This window comes from Poromitra crassiceps, assembly GCF_964638095.1.
Source record: "Poromitra crassiceps genome assembly, chromosome: 14".
Lineage (NCBI taxonomy): Eukaryota > Metazoa > Chordata > Actinopteri > Beryciformes > Melamphaidae > Poromitra > Poromitra crassiceps.
Genome location: NC_139633.1, coordinates 20,677,618 through 20,690,319, shown reverse-complemented (window position 1 = coordinate 20,690,319; position 12,702 = coordinate 20,677,618). Strand labels below are relative to the sequence as shown.

The window sequence follows — 12,702 nt, the reverse complement described above, 5'->3', positions numbered from 1 at the left end:
GCCTGGGGCTGAGGCTGGGGCTGAGGTGAAGCTTCTTGCAGCCTCTCAGTGTCTCTTGCATGAGCGGTCATGAGGCATTGCTTCCCCTTCTTTTGAGCAGGAAGAGTCCCTTCCTGCCTCAGTACTGCTACATGATCATATTGCTTTTGCTTTGTTTGGGCTGTTGTTTGCTAGGCTAGTCATTTATTTCTCTTTTTGTTGTTCTCTAAAACCCAGGCTGCAGTGCTCCATGTAAGGTCTTAGATGTTAGTCGTACTCGCTCTCTCTAGCTGTGACTTAGTGTCACTCTTCCTGTGAGTATGAGCGTGCGTGTGTGGAATCCAGGGCTTGGGGGTGGAGACCGGAGAGGTGTTTTATTTTCATGCGGCAGAGGACCAATAATAGCACTAAGTTCTCAAGAACATGAACAGTCTGTTTCCATGGTCATGAAGATGAGACGAGACGAGATGCAGATCAGAAGGGACCTTCACGACACGTCATGCATGGAGAATGATGTTCTTAATTAACCCTACGTTTTTTTTGACGCATTTAAATGGCACAACTCGGTTAGAATAACACATTTGCGCCCACTCTTTGATTATGAGGAGCCCAGTTGAGATGCTTGGCTTACTTCGATATAAGGTCGCTGTGGCGTGTAATTATCTAACTCCGTTCACTTTAAAACACAGACTTACACATTACAGTGCAGTTTGATATGAACAAAAAAAAACATGGTGGCAAGCTGACTGTACACACTAATTACTGTTGGGATTGTCATGACTTTTCCCTGTATTGGAAGTAACCCGCTGTTTAAGAGGGGAACTGGGGGACACAGCTGCTCATGCTTTTTGCTGCTGGCCCACCATCGTATCTGTGGGTGAGACACTACAGGTGAACAGAGATACTGGCATATAATTATTGCAGCCAATAAGGAGTCGAGTAAGAGAGGAGGTGTCTGCTTGCTAATGTTGATGAGGTGACCCTGTGTGTGTCTGATGATGGGAGAGCAGGTGTCGTGCTCCATTGGATTTGCTGTGCTCTGCTCATGGGCTCCATATCTCTGCTTACATGGCCCAGAGAATGCAGGCATAGTGCAGCTGCATGCCTGGTTGTTTATAGCAAGTGAAGCCACGTCCCACCAAAAGCAGCCTTTCACTCGACGCTGCCCCCGTCCCACTGGTCCCACTCTGTAGAAGCAGCAGACACAAAGCCAGCTGCCCGCCTGACTCTCAATTAACTCATCTGCCGTTTGTCTCCTGGATGGGCAATTTGGGCGGTGGGGGGGCAAGCTAGTCAATTCACAGAGGTTGGCAGCTTGTATTGTCATGTGCCACCACCACCCGCATATTAATCGAAACCCACATATTTCAAGTCTCCGTGGTCAGTAATGCAGAAAATAACTGCATTACTGGTTATTCAGGTTAGTGTAGACATATCAATGTCTGCCCTGGCTGTTGTCTTTTTGAGTTACGTTCAGATTGCAGCACTTCCAGGACAGGTCGGGTTAGATGAGTGACTGACCTCGGAAATGGGAGGAGAGACACACTCTTTCTCAGGAGAAGTGCTAAACATTTAGTGTGATAGAAATTACATTGACATAAGAATCGCTCTCTCGTCGTCATTCTCTGCAGCCCACTCCATTTTCCTCAGTCCATTCTGAGAATCTTATTTCCGTTCTCTTAATAAGACTGTCCTCTTTTCGCTTCATGTCGGCTATTATGCGGCTCAATCCCTCGACCTCTGGTCTCTACAGTCGCTCTGTTTACCTTTATCTCTCTGCTTCCCACCACCTCCTCCTCCTCCTCCTCCTCTCCCTCATTTATATTGGCCGTAATATTCCTGAAATGTTTCCAGGAAGTGATTGAGCACCACGCCAAGCCTCGCTATGGTCGGTGTGTTTTGTCTTCTTATCTGCTTTGCTTTTCTGACTCTCAAAGATGTCCCGGCTCGCTGGAGAATGTGGAGATGTGCCTCTCCTAAGAGGGGGGATGGGCGGCCGGGGAGCGCGAGGGTGGGGACTGGTGGGGGGAGGTCAAAGGTCAGCAGGATGAGCAATGGAAGCTTTGTTTACAGCGCCGCCGTGGGTCTAATTTGCGCATGCTTGCGTGAGTGTGTCTTATGTCAGTATAGGCACAGCACAGCACACGCAAACCACAGCCGCAGCCTTTTTGGGGTAACGAAATATTTGAACGGCCAGCAAAGCAAAGAATTGAATGTTTTGTTGTTACTAATACTCAGATTTATGTTGTTTGGATTCCAGCATAGGTCCCCCACCCATCTGTGTTTGAGACAGCTGAAAACATACTGGAAACACAAAAATAATGACAGTCAACATTATTTAGCTTTCTACACTAAAATCGTATCGCAATCACAATATCTGTCATTAATCGCGATATGATTTTTTTTTTTTTTTGCTTTTTTGCATATCATGCAGTCCTAATAATAAGGCACTTAGACAACAGTTCACGCCAACATTACCACAGGGCCCAGCCCCCCCCGCCTCCCCTGAGCCCTCAGATATTTGGCTCACATCAGATGGGGTTGGCTAGAACCTCAGCTTTGCCAAGCCACCCATTCCCATAGTGTTCATGTTTACTGTGTACTGTTTTCCTCTCAGCTAACCCCCAGCGGGCCATGGTGGTAAACAGATATTTACAAATAATCCCAGGTCTACTTGCAGGGTAATTACGAAGCCCTCCCCAGTGGGCAGACCTGCTCCCTGGGACCAGCCCAGAGCTGAGGGGCCTGGGCCAATTAGACCCCAACACAACAACTCCTCCTCATACGGTTATAGCTGTGTGTTTGTGAGTATATGTGTGCATTCGCTAACCCGTGAAGTGGGAAAGTTAATAGGCTTCCTCCTCCTCTGTTCCATTGCACTTTGTTGTGCAGCATGTCCGACAGGAAATTGGATGGAGCGCAGTATGAGCTAATGGGAATCCCCCTTATCACAAGCAGCAGTGACAATGGCATTTCCTGAGTCGAAGCACATGTCAGGAGGAATGTGATCAAAGGCAAACTCTCGCAAGCGTAATTAAACTTCTTAATGTAGGATCATCTATACTGTAAAGGTATGTCACATTTACACATTAAAAATGTATCTAAAAACGACTAGACCTATGATGTCTTTTTTAGTTGTGTACATTCATTATCCCAAATGTTTTCCAACTGTTTGAACCCAGAGAAATCCGTAATCTGTGCGTTTCATTTGGTCTCCAGCTCGACCGTCACGTGACATTTCCTGCCCCGGAAATGAGTTCCCCATTCATTTTCTCCATAGACATTTGGAAAAATCCTTATATAACAAGTTGCAATTCTGGAACTAAGCCAACCCGTGATCTACTCAGCAGATCACGTAGATTCCACTGAATCGTGAGGGACCATAAAACTTGGAGCAAAAAACAAAAAAATAAAGACGCTATTTTTTGTTTTTGCTCTGTCAGTGATAATGTCACGGCAAATATTTTGGTGGTTTCATCCTCGTTGTCAGGTATTTTCACTCTTCTTGACTGTAAGAGGGCCAAGTCTTCGTTAAGAATGTTTTTCTCTGAAACGGATTCTGTTGGGAAGTTCTGCGTATGTTCTGTCGTTGCCGTGGCGATGGTTGTGTTCCAGTGTTCCACAGCTGAACATCTGCCAGAGATTGAAGATATCGAAAACATCTTTAAACCTGCCAAACTTGGCCTGTTGAAAGATGTGGTTTCCTTGAGTTGCACGAGGTCTCCTGGTTGCTACATGACGCACGTGGTCCCGGGCTGAAGTTGCCCTTGTTGCAGATAGTGTCTTATTTGAGTTGACTGAAGGAATGGCATCAGATGCCAACCTAACAAACTTGCCGAACACCATGGATGATCAAATATATTAAATTATCCTAATGATGTAAAATGCGTGAACCTGATTTCCAGTATTTATTCTTGCCAATGTAAAGCCCAAATGCCTCGGAGACGTGGAAAAATGTATTTTTTTAATTGATTGAACAAGTCACTGAACTATAATAACCAGTTTGGCACATTAGAAACTCCATAGTAGATCAAGCTGTGGTTAATAGGGCTGTGCTACAGGACACTCAACTATGATGACATTTCCCTCTACTCCTGTGTAACAGTGGTGCTATCCCCTAGCCACTTAGCTCCATGGTATCCAGCTTTACGGCACCCACACAGTTCCCCCGGGTTCCTCCCTCCTCCCTCCACTCATCCCGCTTTACGGCACCGTGAGGGGAAATGCAGCTATTCCCTGGCCTCTCACTCTGGTCTCAGAGAGCAACGGGAGGCTTTGGAGACTAAATTAAAAGGAGGAAAGGAGGGAGGGTTGAAGGCAGGGGGAGAGAAGTACAGAATAGATGAGAGATGTAGGAAGGAAAGAATGGAAAGATTTAAATGGAGGGGGGCGGGGTGTTATTGGATGCAGGGCTCAATGACAGAGAGAACAAGGCAGCTAACCATCGTTTCTGTGAAAGCAGATTTTGTCATAGATGGAAAATATAGCTTTTTTGCAATTGTTAGTTTAAAAAACTATTTCATTGATCGTTTTGGTTTTGCCGCTCGGACAGACGATTAGGAATTTGATTTGATCAACAAGAAGCTCAACTCAATGACAGAAACCATTCTTAGTTGTTTTGCTGTATTTCCCTCTTGCAACATGTATATCTTGTATTGTTGTGATTTTGTGTGTGTGTGTGTGTCTGTGTGTGTGTGTGTGCGTGTGTGTGTGTGTGTGCGTGTGTGTGTGTGTGTGTGTGTGTGTGTTTGTGTGTGTGTGTGTGTGTGTGTGTGTGTGTGTGTGTGTGTGGTGTCTTGGAGTTAGCTGCTGTGCCATCATGTCAGCTGGATCTTATTTACATTCCAGCCGTGTTTCCCAGCAGCTCCCAACATGAGGCTGATTTGGTTCTGAAAAAGTAGTGAAGAGTCGACCACTGCAGAACATCAGTATCAGTACCTTTTTGCCACCTAATAATACAGTGTTTCCCCTACCATTCTACAGGCCAATGACAACCCCGCCAGGCCAATATATATATATATATATATATATATATATATATATATATATATATATATATATATATATATATATATATATATATATTGCTCTCCCCAAAATTCCAATAAACCTTTATGGCATATTATTACAATACAACAATACTGGTGTTGACAGTGTTGACAGTAATAGAAGATGCCAAATCATTCAAAACAATAAGCATTTTGCTTTTAGGAGCATCGTGCCAGCATGCGGCGCTGTTCCAAAACGTGTCAACGTGTGTCGTTGCCTGGGAAACGCACATCACATAATACAACTATTCGCATCACATCCCATAATAATATGATGATACTGTACTTGGGATGCCATTGCGAACAGGTCAGCTAAAAGTTTAGCGTCACCAGCGAGGGCCCCCACCGTTGCGGTCGGGGTACGTTTCGAAATCCCTCCAGGCCTGACATTTTTTCTAGGGGAAACTCTCTAATAATATATAATCAATTGCGGCACAAAATGAAAATGTAAAGCACGTTCACGTACATTTACACCTAATGACGAATCCAAAGATTTCTGTTGCTTTATTGTTCTTTTTTTGTTTCCCCATAATTTGCTGATACGATAAACAGAAAGTTCAAGCCGTGCTGCTGTGGCACAGCACTAAAACCAAATATGGAGCTAGTATTGGTACCTGTAAAACAAAAAAATCTAAATAAAATTTCAGTCAATCTAAAATAATCCAGTCATCAGCTATGCTACTGCATGCTATTGGCACTGGCAGTCAGCACTTGAGGAAAACTGCCCCACTGGGGCAGTGGTGGCCCAATGGTTAGAGAAGCGAGCTTGTGACCGGAAGGTCGTCGGTTCAATCCCCGGGACCGGCAGGATAAATCTGGGTGGGGAAAGTGAAAAGGCAGTGCTTGCCCCTCCCTCATTACCACCACTGAGGTGCCCTTGAGCAAGGCCCTTAACCCCAACTGCTCCAGTGGAGCTGATCAGTGGCCAGCAGATCAGACTGTGGTTGTACTGGTCAGCTTCCAGGTATGAATGTGTGTGAGAATGTGAACAGGGCACTCCTGAAAAAGAGAGCATTGCTCTCAGTGAGACTCCCCCTGTATAAATAAAGGTAAAAAAAAAAAAAAAAAAATTGTTTCTTATGAAAGAAAGCCTCACAGGGTTTGATCTAAACCAGGGGTTTTCAAAGTCTGAGACTGTGGGCCTCCCCTCAGACACTGACGGTTGGACAAAGCCCCCCTCCCACATCATGATTATGTTATTTGATCCCAATGCCACTCAACATCTGTTGACATACTTCAGACTACACCAAATACTATCTGAGGTCATTTATTTGTTTCTGATTCTGGGTAAGTGGGAAAAACAGTAAAATTGACCCAAATGACATATCTCTGAACTATCTCTTTAACCAAATCACACACATAGGCTATTCAAGGGATCACCCCTTTTGAATACTAATGTCATAAATTAATTTACAATTTTTTCACTTCCATTCACTGAGCCTCCCCTGAAACGGTTTGGAGCCCCCCTGGTGAGGCCCGCCTCCCTCTTTGAAAACCCTTGATCTAAAACCACTTAAAAGAAGAGTTTACGGCTAAACAAAGACAAGCCAACATTTGATTGGCTACAACAGAACAGATAATAGGAGAGGGGTCAGTGACCGTCGTTAAAGAATTGTCAGATTCATTGGCGTTTGCTTTTAATCCCACACAGAAATGTTGCAACACTATTGTCCTCCCTCGCCTTTTCTCCTAGTTTAGTAGCAGCTAGTCACAGACCACTGAGGAAATGTAAAAGATAATCATGGTTTATAATGTCTGTATGTCCACAGGTCTCGCTCAGTGGGGGGTCTTGGCAGGATCTGGACCAGTAGCTGCTCCCAGAACCGGCTCCAGGAGCCTCGTGGACGCCACCGGCTGTCCACCGTCATCCAGCCACTGCGGCAGAACGCGGGGGAGGTGGTGGACCTCACTGTCGATGAGGACGGTAAGATTAAACCTAGAAGTCCTTTAGTTATGTTGAACTGACTCCCTGTATAAGATCATGCTAATCCTTCTATCTTTTGTTTTGATCATTTTTTATGCAACTACTTGTGTGCTGAGGATTTTCTTCAGGTCCTTGTTTGAACTGTTCATCTCAATGACCCGTGGTAGGTAGTAACCTTTATAGGCCAGCTACAGAGCCCGGTAGTGGCTGGTCTGTAGTTAAATGAAAAAAATCTATTCCAATGCAGATCTTATTTACAAAATATTTAAGAGAAATATTTAAAACATGACCAAGACAAATAAGGTTTTAAATTGTGCAGAAAATATGATGAATATCATGTCTCGTTATTTTCATGCCACAAGAGGAAATGTATGTGCGACACACCGGCCCAACACCATACAGGAAGTCAACCCTAGACTTAGTTTAGTGAAATATTTAACAATATGCAGGTTGGTGTTGGAATGTCGTCTATGTGTGTGTAGACACATTCCTGTGAACACGAAAACCAAAGAAAAACACACGATAGAAACATCATATTTACACTATTCCCAGAGCTGGAAACTACTCAAATGCAAGTACTTGAGTAGTTTTTATGAGCATTTGTACTTTTGAAGTATTTTTTATAATGCTATACTTTTACTCTTGCTTGAGTAATTTTAATAATCCTACTTGATTGCTAACAGGTCCAGAATCACTTCTGCATTTAGGACACACAAACTGGTGGCTGTTAGTGCAGTGGCCAATTCAAATAAATCACACTCAAAGACTGGCCAATTGAATTAGACAGGTGTAGACGATCAAATTGTAATGATCCCCATCATCACATTAGTCTAGAAATCAGTTTCATTTGACACTGCTGAATGCTGATAGCCAAAGCAAAATGGATGGATCGGATTGTGATATTGCTGCTGGTAGCAGCTCTAGCTCGTCTGGCAAAGGAGAGAATCATCAAACTGAGCATCCTTGGCTGCATCTGAACGAGCTGTTCAGTATGAAAGACACGACAGACAAAGACAGGGACAGCTTAGGTAACACATAACATGTGCTAGATGTGTGAAATGTATGAGGTAGGAATTGAAATATAAAACAAATTTAAAGTAACGCAAATGTACTCTTTTACTTGAGTACTTTTAAATAGGCTACTTTTTTACTCTTACTTGAGTAATTTTCTGGACTAGTACTTGTACTTGTACTTGAGTTAATTTTCACTAAAGTAACAATACTTGCACTTGAGTAGGATTTGTCAGTACTCTTTCCACCTCGGCAGATTCCCCCTACAGAGCTGATGATCTGATTAGATTTAGGAGCTTCTTGCTGAATACATTTCCATATTAATAAGGAAAAGCTAATTTTCTTGAAGCTTCTTTAACTCCTTAATGCTTTAATATACAGAGTTCATATTAATACTGCCCATGTGTTATGTGAAGGCAAGTACATTGACATAGACATATTTACTCATTAAATCATTAATCATTAATTAGCTTAATTAAAGGCCTAAATACCAAAACTACCTTTAATATGTGACTCTTGATAAAATTCCATTTTAAATTGTAATTCATTTCAAAAACCTTAACGACAATCTGTTCACCTTTTCATAACAAATGTAGGGGGGTCAATTTTTATATAACTTGATATGATAGAAAAGGGGGTGATTGACAGATCGCCTGTCCAGTGATCGCGCAGCTTGCCGATCACGCACCAATAGCAGGCGGAGCTGCAGCTCTGGGAAACTCCCATCTCATGTGAGGTGCGGAAGTACTCAACCAATTCCCTCTCACTCTGCTGACGAAAAATAAAGATGGTGACACCCACCGTTTGAACTCTGACAGGAAAACGAAATTTAATGGAATAGATATGTCCATATTATTTATGTCTATGCACTCGAGCAGCTGTGATCTTATCCTAATATAAAATTGTCAGACACACAGAGTGGGCTGGGGGGATGATGTGTATGGGCATTACAGTATGTAGAAACTGCTCCGGCCTTGCCCGCCCTGCAGCTCGCCCTCTCCACCGGCTCGCATACGCAGCTCGGCCACTGCGCGGCCTCGCCCGCAGCAACTTCGCATCACTGATGATATCACAATTGCTCGAGTGACCATCGCTGATCACATGGAGTGCTCGAGTGACATCACTCAGCGCACAATTGCCCAACTTCGCATCACTGATGACATCATCGAGTGCCCGAGTGACATCACTGATGATGCCATAGACATTGTGACATCATCAGTGACATCATTACTGATAAAAATCATCACAAACACAATGTGGGAACAAAAACGTGACCAAAATCGCAGACAGACAGAGCTGATGATGATGATAATGTCATAAATCAGTGAATTATGTCATCACTCATCAGTGATGTCATCAGTGATGTCACTCGAGCAATTGTGATGTCATTAGTGATGTCACTCGAGCAATTGTTATGTCATCAGTGATCCTTGCTGGCTGAGGCTATAATGTGGTGGGAATATAAGTAAGGAGAAGTGGAGAGGTTGTTCTTGCTGTTTGAAGGAGAGAAGAAGATCATCAAAGACGCCAAGGTGCCCATCGCCTAGCCAGTGACGCTAAGCTAGCCAGTGACGCTAAGCTAGGCTATCTATGGCTTATGGAGGTAGCCACAGTAAGGAGGGGAAGGACGGTAAGAAGAATCCAGAACGGGGGAAAAGGGAAAGAAAGAGACAGTTCGGGGAGTGAGGGTGAAGAGGTACTGAAGAAAATGTTGAAGGTTGGAAGAGGAAGGTGGATTCAAGTTTATTGTCAAGTTTAAAGAGAGAGGAGTGAGAAGGTTGTCTGGAGAGTTAAATGCTAAAATGGGGGGATCTGCTGAATGTGAAAATGTTGCTGAACTAGCTAGCTATTCTAGTTTTCTGTAAATCTGAAGGCCAGAGAAAGGCTATGAACCCGGTCAAAACAGAGTTAAGGGAGTGATATATGTTAGTCCTGAGATAAACGAAAGTGACATACTAAGTCGGGGAGCTAGGATTGAGTCTGCTCTTAGGTTTAAAGAGGGTGCTACAGATGTGTTGCTAACTTTCAAAGAAGTACAATTAGGATTCATGAGCTTTCAAGTGAGAGAGTACATACGTCCTCCATTCGTAAGGTCACTCTGACGTCACGCGAGCAAGGGGGGGGCAGCAGCGTGCGACCCGGAACTGGGGGTAACCCGCCATTCAAAACAATGAGCGCGGATGTGAATTTTGCAAATAAACAAGACACGTACGTGGTCTGAGCTTCGGTTTTTAGCCCGAATATTACAAAAGACCCTACTGAGTCATAACGGGTCTAAAGTCATGTCATAGTAGTCGGGGCACACTTAGTGACAACTACAAGCAAGACAACAGTAAAACGGACAGGTTTTTGTATTGAGTTTGGCGTTAGTAGGCGTAACTCGTAGGAGAGCGAGCCTCGTACCACTAGCGTTGCGTAGCAACAACACCAGAAGTAACTCCAGAGAGTGACCTTACGAATTACGGTGTTATAAATGTCAGCGGCTTGGGCACGTAGCAGCTGTCTGCAGAAGAGCTAGGAGGTGTGGGAAAATGTGGAGGCGACCATGAATTTGCACCATGTCATGCTGAGGAAGACAAGTGCTGTAATGTGTCTTCCTACGGAGGTTGTGAACATCATGGAGAGGCCGTGGAAGGTGGAAAAGTTAGACCTGGGGGGACAATGTCCTATGCAGAGGCCTTGAGGAAAGTGAGGGGATCAGCTGAACCTGTCAGGGTAGTGAGGGTAGTGAGGGCTAGTGAGGGCAGTGAGGGCTAGTGAGGGCAGTGAGGGCAGTGAGGGCAGTGAGGGTAGTGACTCCTTGCATTTTTGGTAGATGTCTTATTGGAAGCTGGAAGCCAAACCGGGAGGTGGGATTTGATTAGAATAATCGTGATAGATGCTGCTGGAATATTTCTTGAGGAGGTGAAACTAGGCCCAGAGAGAGGAGTTGCAGAAACTCATGAAACAGAAAATGGAAGTGCAGGAGAGAGTGAGAGTGAAAGACAGAGAAAGAAAGAGTAGTACAGACAGCCAGGAGTAAGGACCACTATGAAGGGGGAGACATGGAAGTATGATGATGATGATTGAGACGTTGATGTTTTATATATTCCAATGGAACGCAAGGCGTTTGATGGCAGTTAAGTGGAAAAGGTAGTTTCTCCAGAGTCTCTCCACCCTAGAAATCCAGCTTGTACTATAAATTAGATGTCACCAAAATATCATCTTAGATGGAGCAATTGTCTTGAATGCTCCCCAAATTATAGTTGTAGTATAACCTCAATTTCGATTTTCCAAGTTAAATGCATTATTTGTTCAAAAAAAGTGATAACCAAATTGACAGTCAGGTCCTAACTTCATATAGGACGGGTAAAATGCTTGGAATGTCTTTTTGTGCACAGACTTGTTTCCCCTCTTATTCTTTAAACTTACACTTAACAGGCCAATTCCTGCTCACAAATCAGATGTTGCAGATGAAGCAGCTGTGCGGACACTAGGGCTGTCACTTTTCATTCGAAATTCGAATGCAACTTCGAATGTGGGGGAAGGGGTTCGTTTTCGAAATGTAATTTGAATGTTCGAATTTTTTTTTTTTTTTTTATTATTAATTTTTTTTTTTTTTTTTTTTTTTTTTTTTTTTTTATTAACCAAAATTAACCAACTGCTGCTTGCTGGTAATGTTAATCCCATGTCAGAAAAAGTCTCCAGATTTGTCGCGTTAGTCTCTTCTGAGAAAGATTGTCTCCAGGGTCTGAAAAGTTGTCTCGAGTTGGATGCAGCCAAGTTTGTGAGGCAGTGTTGTGACTGTGAGCGTCCAAGCTAACACGTCGGGCTGATGCCCGGTGGGCTGCAGTGGGTTGCACCAGCTGTGCGTAAGTTGAAACGTAAGCTAGTTTGAACGTAAAGTCTCACTAAGTCCGAGTTTACGCACTACTAAAAATATTTGGGTTGCACCAAGTGAAATAGTTACAACGTAGGCATAAGTTAGAACTTAAAATTTACACCTACGTCTTACTAGGTGTAAAGTCCTCCGTAAAATAGCAGTTGGCACGGATTGCAACTTGGCACCGTGGCGCATCATTGTTTTGCGTCCGCAACGCGCTCTCCGTGATAAATTACACCCTTTGATATTTATGACTCACGCTTTTGTTTCCCACAAGCTGCAGCACTGCATACAAATTAAAATAACCGCAACAATTTAGTGAGGCAGGATGGTGGTATAGCCTACAATACTGATGAAGAGCTCACAGATAAACGTTAACAGTAATATGAACCTAAACGAACGTTACTCAATAACGTTCTCATTTGATTAGTGTTGATGAAATATGAAAGCACTAATTTGCGGTGGGCAACATGTCCTGTTTTCACTCCACTTAAACAACCGTAAATAAACACCGTTTCCACCGTGCTTTTCACTGATTGGTCACAGATACTGTACACGTCATTGTCTGCGACACTATTTTGGTTAGCATGGACTTTAGGGTCTACTAGTTAAGATGTACCTTACGTCTCCGTGGTGCAACCAAACAAAGACACAACTTTAGTGTCAAACTAACTAGTTTGAACGTAGCAGTTAGTGTGGACTTTACACCCTAACTTAAGACAGAACTTACGTTCAGCTGGTGCAAGAGGCTGCTGGACTGAGAAAAAAAAAAAAAAAAAAAAAAATTTTTTTTTTTTTTTTTTTTTTAATTAATCAAAAAACTTCGAATATATTCGAACGAATATTGGGCAATTAAAGTTCGTTCGAATTTTATTTTG

General features: G+C 43.3%; 1 protein-coding gene across 4 annotated transcripts in view; it reads left to right on the top strand.

The window, feature by feature from the left end:
• rnf111 (ring finger protein 111) overlaps positions 1-12,702 on the top strand; it is a 41,133-nt gene that overhangs the window by 9,704 nt on the left and 18,727 nt on the right. For all 4 annotated transcript variants that reach the window (XM_083650416.1, XM_083650415.1, XM_083650414.1 and 1 more), the window contains exon 4: positions 6,797-6,951. In XM_083650416.1, coding sequence (XP_083506542.1) covers positions 6,797-6,951 — 155 coding nt within the window. The remainder of the gene's footprint in view (positions 1-6,796; positions 6,952-12,702) is intronic.